General features: G+C 39.6%; 1 protein-coding gene across 50 annotated transcripts in view; it reads right to left on the bottom strand.

Annotated features, from left to right (window-relative positions):
- Positions 1-11,935, bottom strand: part of LOC106584897 (calcium/calmodulin-dependent protein kinase type II subunit beta) — a 94,503-nt gene extending 82,568 nt beyond the window's left edge. For 15 of the 50 annotated variants that reach the window (XR_006761842.1, XR_006761850.1, XR_006761859.1 and 12 more), the window contains exon 1: positions 11,563-11,934. Coding sequence is in view for 20 of the 50 variants with exons in the window: in XM_045707146.1 (XP_045563102.1) it covers positions 11,563-11,624 (62 nt within the window). In the remaining 30 variants the exon portion in view is untranslated. Of the gene's footprint in view, positions 1-11,562 lie in introns of all 50 variants that reach the window. The other 35 variants (XR_006761853.1, XR_006761869.1, XR_006761845.1 and 32 more) reach the window with 8 other exon arrangements.
- Between the last annotated feature and the right edge of the window lie 2,219 nt (positions 11,936-14,154).

The raw sequence follows: 14,154 nt of genomic DNA, 5'->3' as shown, positions 1-14,154 counted from the left end.
CTGTATGTCTCTGAAGAGACGTTAAAGTGATTTATCTTGTCAGCCGACTGGGGCATGGAGGGGTGAAGGGGGAGGGGGGCCATGTGGCCTTTCCCCTCCTCTTCTGGGCCACTTGCACCTCGCCCCGCATAGCTGGAATGACTGAAGGCTGCTGGGAAATCAGAAAGCTACACACTCGATGCACGTAATGGGGCCTGGTAGAGACACATGGACGAGCACACACACACCCTACATATAATGGCGACTGGAGAGTGACACACTGAAACACACACACACACACACACACACACACACACACACACACACACACATTTGAGACTCACAGACACCACGACCAACAACAACTGCGCCTGGAAAGTTCACACTTGGCCAGGTCTCTTTTTGGGAGGCATAAACACACCAAAGAGAGAAACAGCATAGGCCTACTTAGCCTATTCCATAACACAGTGCAACACAGTTAGAAAGCTACAAGATAATGGACATGAATGTTATTTTTTAATAGTTTGACACCCTGTTTGTAAGCTTTTAAAAAATATCAATCTCAACCGTTTATCTTTTCCAGTGATGAAGACATGAATGTCTCATGGTATGGTGAGGTATGCAAAATGGGTGAACTGAATGTTTTGGCATTCAGGTCCAAACAGTCACTTTCTAAGCACTTCTAATATGTATGGAAGGTTTAGTTCAAATCAAAAGGGATGCTGTCAAAAAGTGATTGAATTAAAAGCAACACTACAATCACAGCTCGGCCGTTCCACGAAATGAGTGCCTTTGATATTTTAAGTAAAAATCTGTTATACTAAATTAAGTGCACTTTAATATAGTCCACATGGAGAATTCAATAAATCTGATTTTTTATTTAAATAAAGGGTTGATAAAGTGCCAAAATTCAGCATTTTGACATGTCCCTCTGTCAACCCTGTATCACTTTTAGGAAGAGTTCAGTCAAATTAATCCAAAGATTACTACATTTCACCATCATTGTAAAGGCCTAGTGATTTTGCTGTTTCGACAAAGTAATTTCAGAAGATTATTATTTGTATTCATGTGATTAGCACAAACATTTTACCCCTTTAAAATAACGTACCATTCCCACAAGAGAAATGATTCACAGCAGGTTACATCATTTGGGTCTTCTGAACAGTATGGTGGGAAATGAAGTAAGTTCAATTTTTTTTGGTCTATTTAATTTTTTTTATCATCATTGACTGTGTTGGTCAAACACATCAACTAGGGCTGGGCGATAAATCAATATCAATAATTAGAGGTAATTACTTCCCTCAATAACAATATCAAAACGTTTAGAATCATTTTTGATAATGTCGATATAGATTAATTAGGTACAGCAGTCCATTTCACCTCTGTGACGCAGCAGGAGCGTGTGGAGAAGTGACAATATGCACCTGGAGAGGTATATGCCCACTAAAAACCACTTAGCACCTCGAGTGATAGAGTAGCCACAACTAACCACGAAAAAATGAGTGATGTAGGCGAAAACAGTGGCAGTGATAGCCATGGAGAAGGAGCAGCTCCCAATGAAGAAATTATTGATATAAAGGGTTAAACTGTTTCAGTAATTTGGAAGTGGTTTGGCTTTTTGAAGTCCGACAAAAAGCAGAGCAATGTTCGGTGCAAATTGTGCCTTAGACCGGTGGCTACGAAGTCAGGTAATACGACAAACCTTTTTCAACATCTGAAGCAAAATCACTCTTTGGAACATGGAGGAAGTTTTAGTTTGCGCGTTGGTATTGATAAACGTCCCTCAAGCACCAGCCAATCTAGGGATGTTAGCCCGAAGCAGTCAACACAGAGTGTTTATGCACTACAAGCAAACATCGAAAAGACAAAGAGATCACAAATGCTATTATGCATTGGATTGCTAAGGACATGCTACCAATTAGCACAGTCGAAAAGAAAGGTTTCAAGAGGCTTATCAATTTAATTGACCCCAGGTACGTGCTCCCTGGCCGCAAACATGGAACAATTTTCCTTCAAGTATAATTGTATGTGTAGCTCACATAATTTAAAAAAATGTAACCTTTATTTAACTAGGCAAGTCAGTTAAGAACAACTTCTTATTTACAATGATGGCCTATCGGGGAACAGTGGGTTAACTGCCTTGTTCAGGGGTAGAACGACAGATGTTTACCTTGTCAGCTCGGGGATTCGATTTAGCAACCTTTCGGTTACTGGCCCAACGCTCTAACCACGGTTTGTTCAGGCATTCTTGAGTTTGAAGAAGATATGCACCTTTTAAACATGATTTGATTAATATCGTGATAATTATCGTTATCGAATGAAAATATATAGATGTCGGGATAATTTATTTGCCATATCGCCCAGCCCTAGAACATATAAATAACTCCTAATTTGATGAACACCATGTGGTCCCATGCTCTTCACCACATGAGTAATGGCCGATCTTTACCTAAAACCTCTAATTGTCAACCCTGTTAGAGGACCAATGGTAACTTTATCAGGTTGACATTATGTCAGTTTAAATTGTACAAGGGATACATACTTAAACAAATATTTTTTTAAATATTTAATCGCAAACATGCGTTTAAATAATAGTTGGGAAGTTACATACAGTTGAAGTCAGAAGTTTACATACACCTTAGCTACATACACCTTAGCCAAATACATTTAAACTCAGTTTTTCACAATTCCTGACATTTAATCCAAGTAAAAATTCCCTGTCTTAGGTCAGTTAGGATCACCAACTCATTTTAAGAATGTGAAATGTCAGAATAATAGTAGAGAGAATGATTTATTTCAGCTTTTATTTATTTTATCACATTCCCAGTGGGTCAAAAGTTTACATACACTCAATTAGTATTTGGTAGCATTGCCTTTAAATTGTATAACTTGGGTCAAACATTTTGGGTAGCCTTCCACAAGTTTCCCACAATAAGTTAGATGAATTTTGGCCCAGTCCTCCTGACAGAGCTGGTGTAACGGAGTCAGGTTTGTAGGCCTCCTTGCTCGCACATGCATTTTCAGTTCTGCCCACAAATTTTCTCTGGGATTGAGGTCAGGGCTTGGTGATGGCCACTCCAATACCTTGACTTTGGTGTCAAATTTGGAAATATGCATGGGGTCATTTTCCATTTGGAAGACGCATTTGCGACCAAGCTTTAACTTCCTGACTGATGTCTTGAGATGTTGCTTCAATATATCCACATCATTTTCCTTCCTCATAATGTCATTATTTTGTGAAGTGCACCAGGCCCTCCTGCAGCCAAGCACCCCAACAACATGATACTGCCACCCCCGTGCTTCACGGTTGGGATGGCGATCTTCGGCTTGCAAGCCTCCCCCTTTTTCCTCCAAACATAACGATGGTCATTATGGCCAAACATTTCTATTTTTGTTTCATCAGACATTTCTCCAAAAAGTACAATCTTTGTCCCCATGTGCAGATGCAAACCATAGTCTGGCTTTTTTATGCCGGTTTTGGAGCAGTGGCTTCTTCCTTGCTGAGCGGCCTTTCAGGTTATGTCGATATAGGACCTGTTTTACTGTGGATATAGATACTTTTGTACCTGTTTCCTCCAGCATCTTCACAAGGTCCTTTGCTGTTGTTCTGGGATTGATTTGCACTTCTCACACCAAAGTACATTCATCTCTAGGAGAAAAAATGTGTCTCCTTCCTGAGTGGTATGACGGCAGCGTGGTCCCATGGTGTTTATACTTGCGTACTATTGTTTGTACAGATGAACGTGGTACCTTCAGGCATTTGGAAATTGCTCCCAAGGATGAACCAGACTTGTGGAGGTCTACAATTTTTTCTCTGAGGTCTTGGCTGATTTCTTTTGATTTTCCCATGATGTCAAGCAAAGAGGCCTTGAAATACCTCCAATTGACTCAAATTATGTCAATTAGCCTATCAGAAGCTTCCACAGCTATGACATAATTTTCTGGAATTTAAGCTGTTTAAAGACAGTCAACTTAGTGTATGTAAACTTCTGACCCACTGGAATTGTGATACAGTGAATTATAAGTGAAATAATCTGTCTGTAAACAATTGTTGGAAAAATTACTTGTGTCATGCACAAAGTAGATGTCCTAATCGACGTGCTAAAACTATAGTTTGTTAACAAGAAATTTATGGAGTGGTTGAAAAACGAGTTTTAGTAAATTTCCGACTTCAACTGTAAGTGTCTGTTAGAGGGTTGACATATATTGTGGTACTGTACAAGTGCAGATCAAATAAAATATTCTTAGTTCACAGGATTTAACCTGTTATGGATAGGGGGCAGTATTTTCACGGCCGGATAAAAAACGTACCCGATTTAATCTGTTTATTACTCCTGCCCAGAAACTAGAATATGCATATAATTGTTTGATTTGGATAGAAAACACCCTAAAGTTTCTAAAACTGTTTGAATGGTGTGAGTATAACAGAACTCATATTGCAGGCCAAAAACTGAGAAGATTCCAAACAGGAAGTGCCCTCTCTGACCATTTCTTGGCCTTCTTTAGCCTCTTTATTGAAAACAGAGGATCTCTGCTGTAATGTGACAGTTTCTAAGGCTCCCATAGGCTCTCAGAAGGCACCAGAACGTTGAATGATGACTCTGCAGTCACTGGCTGAAAAACAGTAGCGTATTTGGATAGTGGTCGATCTGAGAACAATGAGACGGGGGCGCGCTGTCACGTCCTGACCAGTTAAGGGTTAGTTGTTGTTGGAGTTTGGTCAGGATGTGGCAGAGGGTATTTGTTTTATATGGTTCGGGGTGGTGGTGTAGGTAGTAGGTTGTTTTATTGATGTATTCCGGGGGTTTTGGGTACTGCTCTGTGTTTATGTATTTCTATGTTTAGTTAGTTAGTTATGGGTATAGGTTCTAGGTTCGTTTTCTATGTAAAGTTAATTGGGATGGGACTCCCAATTGAAGGCAGGTGTGTTGAGTTGCCTTTGATTGGGAGTCCTATATAATAGGGTGTGTTTGTCTTTGTGTTTGTGGGTAGTTGTTTTTGCACTGCGTGTTGTGTGCCTGCAAAACTGTTCCTGTCATCGTGAGTAGAGTTTATTGTTTTTCCCTGTGGATGCTTTACTTGTGTTTATTAAAAAACTATGAGTATCCACATTCCCGCTGCGCCTTGGTCCATTCCTGAAGACAGCTGTTACACGCGTGCACGTGAAGAGTCCATTTTACATTTTCAGTCTTTGAACGAAAATGACGTCTCCCGGTCGGAATATTATCACTATTTTACGAGAAAAATCGCATAAAAATTGATTTTAAACAGCGTTTGACATGCTTCGAAGTACGGTAATGGAATATTTAGAAATTCTTTGTCACGATACGCGCCGGTGCGTCACCCTTCGTTACCCTTCGGATAGTGTCTTGAACGCACGAACAAAACGCCGCTATTTGGATATAACTATGGATTATTTGGGACCAAACCAACATTTGTTGTAGAAGTCTTGGGAGTGCATTCTGACGAAGAACAGCAAAGGTAATCCAATTTTTCTTATAGTAAATCTGAGTTTGGTGGGTGTCAAAATAGCTAGCCTGTGATGGCCAGGCTATCTACTCAGAATATTGCAAAATGTGCTTTCACCGAAAAGCTATTTTAAAATCGGACACCGCGATTGCATAAAGGAGTTCTGTATCTATAATTCTTAAAATAATTGTTATGTTTTTTGTGAACGTTTATCGTGAGTAATTTAGTAAATTCACCGGAAGTGTTCGGTGGGAATGCTAGTTCTGAACGTCACATGCTAATGAACTTGATTGAACAAAACATACATGTATTGTATAACATAATGTCCTAGGAGTGTCATCTGATGAAGATCATCAAAGGTTAGTGCTGCATTTAGCTGTGGTTTTGGTTTTTGTGACATTATATGCTAGCTTGAAAAATGGGTGTCTGATTATTTCTGTCTGGATACTCTCCTGACATAATCTAATGTTTTGCTTTCATTGTAAAGCCTTTTTGAAATCGGACAGTGTGGTTAGATAAAGGAGAGTCTTGTCTTTAAAATGGTGTAAAATAGTCATATGTTTGAAAAATGGAAGTTTTCGGATTTTCGAGGAATTTGTAATTCGCGCCACGCCCTATCATTGGATATTGGAGCGGTGTTCCGCTAGCGGAACATCTAGATGTAAGAGGTTAATGCCTGAGATATTTTTTCTTCTTCTAAGTCTGTAGGCTAAACATATCCACCATGCAACTGAATGTTGAATGAAGACATATTTTAAAGTGAATTTCTTAAAAAGTTTGCATGTTCAAAAGGCTCCAATTTCGTGGAATGACTACAGCAGGCCTACGTAACAACCCACAGCAGCACTACAGTTAGAGCTACGGAAGGCAAGTCTGGTGGTTTACGATTTAGCTTCAACTGTGTAATTGCACATCCCAAAATAATCCACAGGTGCTGGACCTGAGAGAGAAGGGAAAGGCTGCACATGGTATATGCAGCTCCTGTGCTTTATGACAAGGTTTAAGTGGGCTTATACTGTAGCTCAATGCTTTATATTCTCTGGGTTGGAGACATACACTATAGACAGCTTTACAACACCATCCATGCTTTAGATGTTGGATTTAGTGTGGCAATAACTCCTAGAGTCTATTGACGCATTTGTCAATATAAATAACATAATAAAAAAAATAAAACCAATCCGTCAGTTTTTTGTTTTGGCTGCTTCTCAATCCACCACATGGCGGCCTTCCACATCTGCGGTGGAAGATGGTTGAGCTACAGCAGTGTTTGTCTCACGAAAATGGCTAAAGGGGAGACTCTCACAAACACGATGGTGGTCTCCGTTTTGCTCTACGACCCCCCAAAAGTGTCACGGGACTCGTCTGAAGGTTACTGGTACCCGGTTTATAAAATGAATGGAAGTATGGAGGTAGTTTTGTGCACACCCCAAAAAAGGGGTTAAATATGTGTATTAAAAAAACTAAATTCCTGAGCTTTCTTATAGCTCCTAGATATAGGACAGATACTTCAAAACCTTATTTCTTATGTTTTCTTTTTTGACTGTCTTTTTTGCCATTTATGAATGTGTTATTCAATGTGTTTCTATGGGAATTGGTACTAAAGGCCAAATTCAATATTTTAATCAAATAATTGATTTATATATATTTTTTATACCTAAAGGGGTCCTAAATTTACATTGTCATATTTATGTGATAAAAACGATTCCTCCCCTTCATCAGTGTAGATGAAGGGGAGGAGATTGTTAACATTTCGTCCATTGATCCTAAAAGAAAATGACCAAAGATATAGCTTAGTTTTCTTTATTTACTTACCCCATAGCCAGAATTAGCGTCGCTGCTAGTGAAACAATAGGAATGGTAGAACCCTTTTGGCTTCCATGTAGAACCCTCTCTGCAAAGGGTTTTACATGGAACCCAAAAGGGTTCTACCTGTAACCAAAAATAGTTATTCAAAGGGGTTCTCCTATGAGGACAGCCAAATAACCGTTTTAGGTTCTAGATAGCACCTTTTTTTCTAAGAGTGTTTGGATAACCTGGTATTATGACTCCAGAAAAACATACACTGAGTATACAAAACATAAAGAATAGATTTTTCCATGACAGACTGACCAGGTGAAAGATATGATCCCTTATTGATGTCACTTGTTAAATCCACTTCAATCAGTGTAGATGAAGGGGAGGAGATTGTTAAGGATTTGTAAGCCTTTTTTTAAGCCTCTACCATTCAGAGGGTGAATGGGCAAGACAAAATATTTGAAAGCCTTTGAATGGGGAATGGTAGTAGGTCCCAGGCGCACCAGTTTGAGTGTGTCAAGAACGGCAATGCTACTGGGGTTTTCACGCTCAACAGTTTCCCGTATCAAGAATGTCCACCACCCAAAGGACATCCATCCAGCCAACTTGACACAACTGTGTGAAGCACTGGAGTCAACAAGGGCCAGCCTCCCTGTGGATTGATTTCAACACCGTGTAGAGTCCATACCCCAACGAATTGATGCTGTTCTGAGGGTAAAAGGGGGGAGGGGGTTCAACTTAATATTAAGAAGGTGTAGATTCAAATAAAAGGTCCTATCTATCAAATTACAATAGGTGGAATTGGGTGTTTTTGGCTGGGGTCCATATTGATACCAAAACTAGGGCTGGGCGGTATACCGTATTTTACTATATACCGGTATAGATGAACGGACTGGTTTGAGTTTTTACTTTACCTTCTATAATGATATTTCAATGTTTGGTTTGTTAAATGTGATACACAACTCCAGCGCATATAATGTCTGTTTTTATAGTTTACTCTGTTTGCTACTTGAGTCATTCTCTCCTTCCTCCTGCTGCTGCATTCCGCTAACCACACCAAGCCCTGCACCCTGTCACTCAAGAAGGAGAGAGATGAGCACGTTATAGATTACCATTAGCGGCTAACACAAATTATTTTAGCAATAAACTAGCAAACAGTAGTTTGCAGACAGTAAGATACACACACACACACACACACACACACACACACACACACACACACACACACACACACACACACACACACACACACACACACACACACACACACACTAATAGTGTAATTATAGAACGCTTGTGGAAAGCAGCATGTCACCAACATTGTTGCATCCATCTGACCATGCAGAGTGAACGTCAAGAAAGTAAGAAAGTGCTTGTGACTCCGTAGTCCTGCAACTGCTCTCTTCTTGAGTGACAGATTTGTTGCCCATATCATGCAGCATGGTACAGTGTGGAAATGATAACAAAAGTGCAGGAAATGCAGAAATGTATGAAAATGCTGAAAATTATTTTTGTTTGGAGTTGGATTGAACAGTAGAAATTAGAGGTCGACCGATTATGATTTTTTTTTAATTTTTTTTAAGTCTTTGTAATAATGACAATTACAACAATACTGAATGAACACTTATTTTAACTTAATATAAAACATCAATAAAATCAATTTAGCCTCAAATTAATAATGAATCATGTTCAATTTGGTTTAAATAATGCAAAAACAAAGTGTTGGAGAAGAAAGTAAAAGTGCAATATGTGCCATGTAAAAAAGCTAACATTAAAGTTCCTTGCTCAGAACATGAGAACATATGAAAGCTGGTGGTTGCTTTTAACATGAGTCTTCAATATTATAGCTTCCGTCCCTCTCCTCGCTCCTACCTGGGCTCGAATCAGGAACACATCGACAACAGCCACCCTCGAAGCAGCGTTACCCATGCAGAGCAAGGGGAACAAACTACTCCAAGTCTCAGAGCGAGTGACGTTTGAAACGCTATTAGCGCGCACCCCGCTAACTAGCTAGCCATTTCACATCGGTTACATCAGCCTAATCTCGGGAGTTGATAGGCTTGAAGTCATAAGCAGCACAATGCTTGAAGCATTGCGAAGAGCTGCTGGCAAACGCATGAAAGTGCTGTTTGAAAGAATGCTTACGAGCCTGCTGGTGCCTACCATCGCTCAGTCAGACTGCTCTATCAAATCATAGACTTAATTATAACATAATAACACACAGAAATACGAGCCTTTGGTCATTAAAATGGTCGAATCCGGAAACTATCATTTCGAAAACAAAATGTTTATTCTTTCAGTGAAATACGGAACCGTTCCGTATTTTATCTAACGGATGGCATCCCTAAGTCCCTAAGTCTAAATATTGCTGTTACATTGTACAACCTTCAATGTTATGTCATAATTAATTACGGCCTTTGTTAGGAATAAATGGACTTCACACAGTTTGCAATGAGCTAGGCGGCCCAAACTGCTGCATATACCCTGACTGCTTGCACGGAATGCAAGAGAAGTGACACAATTTCCCTAGTTGTAAGAAATTCATGTTAGCAGGCAATATTAACTAAATATGCAGGTTTAAAAATATATACTTGTGTATTGATTTTAAAGAAAGGCATTGATGTTTATGGTTAGATACATTGGTGCAACGACAGTGCTTTTCTCGCAAATGCGCTTGTTAAATCATCACCCGTTTGTCGAAGTAGGCTGTGATTCAATGAGAAATTAACTGGCACCGCATCGATTATATGCAACGCAGGACACGCTAGATAAACTAGTAATATCATCAACCATGTGTAGTTAACTAGTGATTATGTTAAGATTGATTGTTTTTTATAAGATAAGTTTAATGCTAGCTAGCAACTGACCTTGGCTTCTTCCTGCCCTCGCGTAACAGGTAGTCAGCCTGCCATGCAGGCTCCTCATGGAGTGCAATGTAAGGCAGGTAGTTAGAGCGTTGGATTAGTAACCAGAAGGTTGCAAAAACGAATCCCCGAGCTGACAAGGTAAAAATCTGTTGTTCTGCCCCTGAACAAGGCAGTTAACCACCGTTCCTAGGCCGTCATTGAAAATAAGAATGTGTTCATAACTGACTTGCCTAGTTAAATAAAGGTGTATACATTTTATTTTTATTTTTTAATTATCGCCAAAATCGGTGTCCAAAAATACAGATTACCGATTGTTATGAAAACTTGAAATCGTCCCTAATTAATCGGCCATTCCGATTAATCGGCCGACCTCTAGTAGAAATGGAGAAAGACCCATTGAAATCACTTATAATTTATGTGTTGCCACAATAGGGTCAGGAGATACTCAGAAAGCATATTTAGATCTTTTACTATTCAAAAACATCAAATACCATCAAAATGATATGTTTTCTCCATATCTCCCAGCCCTAACAGAAACACTAAACAATGATTTAGAATGTTCAATTGATTAAAAACAAGTTGATTGACAAAGTCAATTTAATAAACCACCATTGGGCTATGATGACAAATATACCTCTGTGGTCAAAATGACCCCAGTCGGTTGTATGAAGGTTAACAAAAGTCCCCCGGGAAAAACATACCTTCATCAATGGGTGCTAAAGGTACTGCTTCTTGAGCTGCAAACAACAATTGTCTGCAAATAAATTACAAAATCGTTGTCTGAATTTGGTGAAACCTCACTGCAGAAACATTAGTAGTGGGGGAGCATGTCATTCTGGTCCATGCAATTTTTTTAAGTGCTTAAAAATATTAATTTAAAATTCTGGGACATTAGCTTTAAAACTGCAACATTTTCTCTAAGCCTCATGGCAAAATGTGTAGAATAGCAGGACATTTGCTCTAAAACAGCAACATTCTCTCTCAACCTCATGGAAAAATGTGTAAAATAGCATGAGATTAGCAATAAAACTGCAAATTTTTCTCTGCGGGGGTTGCTCGAAAGTCGCAGCGCAGCAAAACACCAAACAGCCACCCCATTTATAGACAGCTCAACATGTCAGTCTCCCGGACCGCTACCTGTGGTTGTTGCCTGCTGATAGGGTGATGGGGGGGAGCCAGGGAGAGAGAGCTCGCCAACCAAAGCAATATTACCCAATGCCCATGGAGAGCTTTGTTCAGACACATTGACCATCTACTGTCATAATATTTTTAAGAGCGCAGGGAACAAGAATCTCGTGTGTGTGTGTGAAGAGAGCGTATTTTGAGCGAGCTGTCACCCTTGCCTTGCGCCGCTGTCACCCCGAAAAAGACCACCGCAACAACACAAACCCGCATCCACACCCACGCAAATGACAAGTCAGCGACTGCAAATTACTAAAACAAACAGGCTTACTTTCCCAGCTCTTCATATAGCTGAAATTCGTCCGTGAATCGTGTACAGGTTGTCACAGCCATGTCTCCGTATCTCGTGCTTCTCTCACGGCTGCTCCTTTGCTTGTTATGATCCTCCTGCGCGGTATGTAGCCAGATTTTTCTCAAAATATGAGTACTCTTTCTGCGCTGCAGGCGACTCAAAGACACCCTTATACGGCAGCCGATAGGTTATGGTTTGATAAGGATGGCAGGTGTGCGTCTAAGGTGGCTGTTTACTCTCGTCTCCCCCACTATTTTTCTACTGTAGTGTACTGTATCGTTCCTCACCAGTTCACTCGACTGTGCAAAGCGAAGCGCTCCAAAACCCTATAGCTCGATCTGCTCAGCGCTGCCCTCGATTGGGCGCTGCGTTTAACTGCGTGCCTGGGTAACGTAATCGCGGCGCCAGTGCTTCCAAATAGGGACAAATTTAAGACCTAGGTTATTTGTGTTTTGCGTAAGGCGCATAATGTAGATTTCACTACAGCTATAAAACGTAATGACAATAGTACAAACAATAGCCTAATACATACATTATGTTAACCCTCCTGCTGTGTTCCGTCGAATTAGAAGTTCTCTCTGAAAAATGTAGGTCGTTTAACCTGATTGTCATAAAGTTCCATGACTTTGTCCACACAGGGCATCTGAACACACAATATACATTTGGATGATTTTCATTACATTTTGTGTGTTTTATTTAACCTTTGTACACCTGTGATGTTCCCGGTCAAAAATGACCGATCATTAGAAATGAATGGGTGAGATTACTGTATAAAATTGAGTTCAGGCACATGCCCATTCATCAGATGGACACACTTCTTCTCCCAGCCCCCCACATGCATGTGTGTTTGAGCACGCACACACACACACACACACACCCCTCACTCCCCTTCTTGGCTTCCATGGCAACCCCCACGGGAACCTTTCCCCAATAGAATCTTTCCCCCACGGGAACCACACCTGTTGGCATTCTCACAAACAATCGCAACATTGTTTCAATAATATATAGACATTTTCTCGCAGCTCTGAAGCTTTTTTGAGGCCTTGATCACAATTCATTCTGTGGCAGCACAATAACCAAACGATATGCTGTATGTGAGGCTCTTGATCATATATTTAATCATGACACTTGTGAGGAGAGAGTCCTTGTTAAACTTTGACACAAAGTAGAGTGTGATAAATAGCACAATATATTTCATCTGAATATTTGTTATAAAGGGCTGTTCTTAAGCAGACGAGTGCCTGGACACAGCTCTTAGAATTGGTATATTGGCCATACACCACAAACCCCCAAGGTGCCTTCTTGCTATTATAAACTGGTTATCAACATAATTAGAGCAGTAAAAATAAATGTTTTGTCATACCTGTGGTATAAGGTCTGATATACCACAGCTGTCAGCCAATCAGCATTCAGGGCTCTAACCACCCAGTTTATAATACATGCTATAATATGAAGCAATTTTAAAACAAATAATATCACATAAAACATTTTGTAGATATGTCTTTACAGTCAATGAATAGCCTACAGGTGATTGTGGTGTGCAACAGTTAAACAGTAAATCATGTTGCTGTCAAATAACTTCCTTTACACGTTACAGGATGTGGTCTAAGGGCTGTGTCTGACTTGATAGAATACTGGAACAGTTTCATTCTATTGTCACATTTCTAACCAAAGTGACCTTAACCAGAGAGTTTAGAAAACCTCCTACTCTACTATATTTGACAACTTGCATGATCCACATGGTCCATTCCAACCCAGAGAAAAACACAATTGGGTAACTTTGGGGAAAAACTAACAAAATTCTTATAAAGTTGTTTTTCCCTGTGGTTAGCCAGCCTCCACTCACCATATGAGTCTCAAGCTAACATGAAATAAAAGAAAGTGTTAGAAATGAATGGTAAATAATGTATTGTGTCATTTGATTCATTTTTATTGTAAATAAGAATAATGTTTCTAAAACCTTCTACATTAATGTGGATGCTACCATGGTTACAGATCATTCTGAATGAATTGTGACTAATGAGTGAGAAAGTTAGATGCAGAAATACAGTATCATTACCCCCCACCACCACATATGCTAACCTCTGATTGTAATGCTGAGATGTTAGCATGTCTTCGGGTTATGATATTTGTGCGTCTAATTTTGCCACTCATCATTACTCACGATTCATTCAAAATTATCCGTAATCATGGTAGCGTCCACATTTATGTAGACGTGTTTAGAAACATATTCTTTCTTATTTACAATAAAAGTGACAATACAATATTTACCATTCATTTTTATTGGGCCCAAAATAATCTGAAACACAACCAAAACAAACAGCAAATGCATCCAACAAATTTGTAGAGTCACAAGCTTGATGTAGTCATTGCATGCTATGAATATGGGACCAAATACTTAACTTTAATACACATAAGTGAAATTCCCAATACTTTTGGTCCCCTAAAATGGGGAACTATGTACAAAAAGTGCTGTAATTTCTAAACGGTTCACTCGATATGGACGAAAATACCCTCAAATTAAAGCTGACAGTCTGCACTTTAACCTCATTGTATCATCCAACATGCTGG

The sequence above is a fragment of the Salmo salar genome, chromosome ssa24 (assembly GCF_905237065.1).
Source record: "Salmo salar chromosome ssa24, Ssal_v3.1, whole genome shotgun sequence".
Classification (NCBI taxonomy): Eukaryota; Metazoa; Chordata; class Actinopteri; order Salmoniformes; family Salmonidae; genus Salmo; species Salmo salar.
The sequence above is the reverse complement of the archived record's forward strand: the minus strand, read 5'-3'. Positions and strand labels throughout refer to the sequence as shown.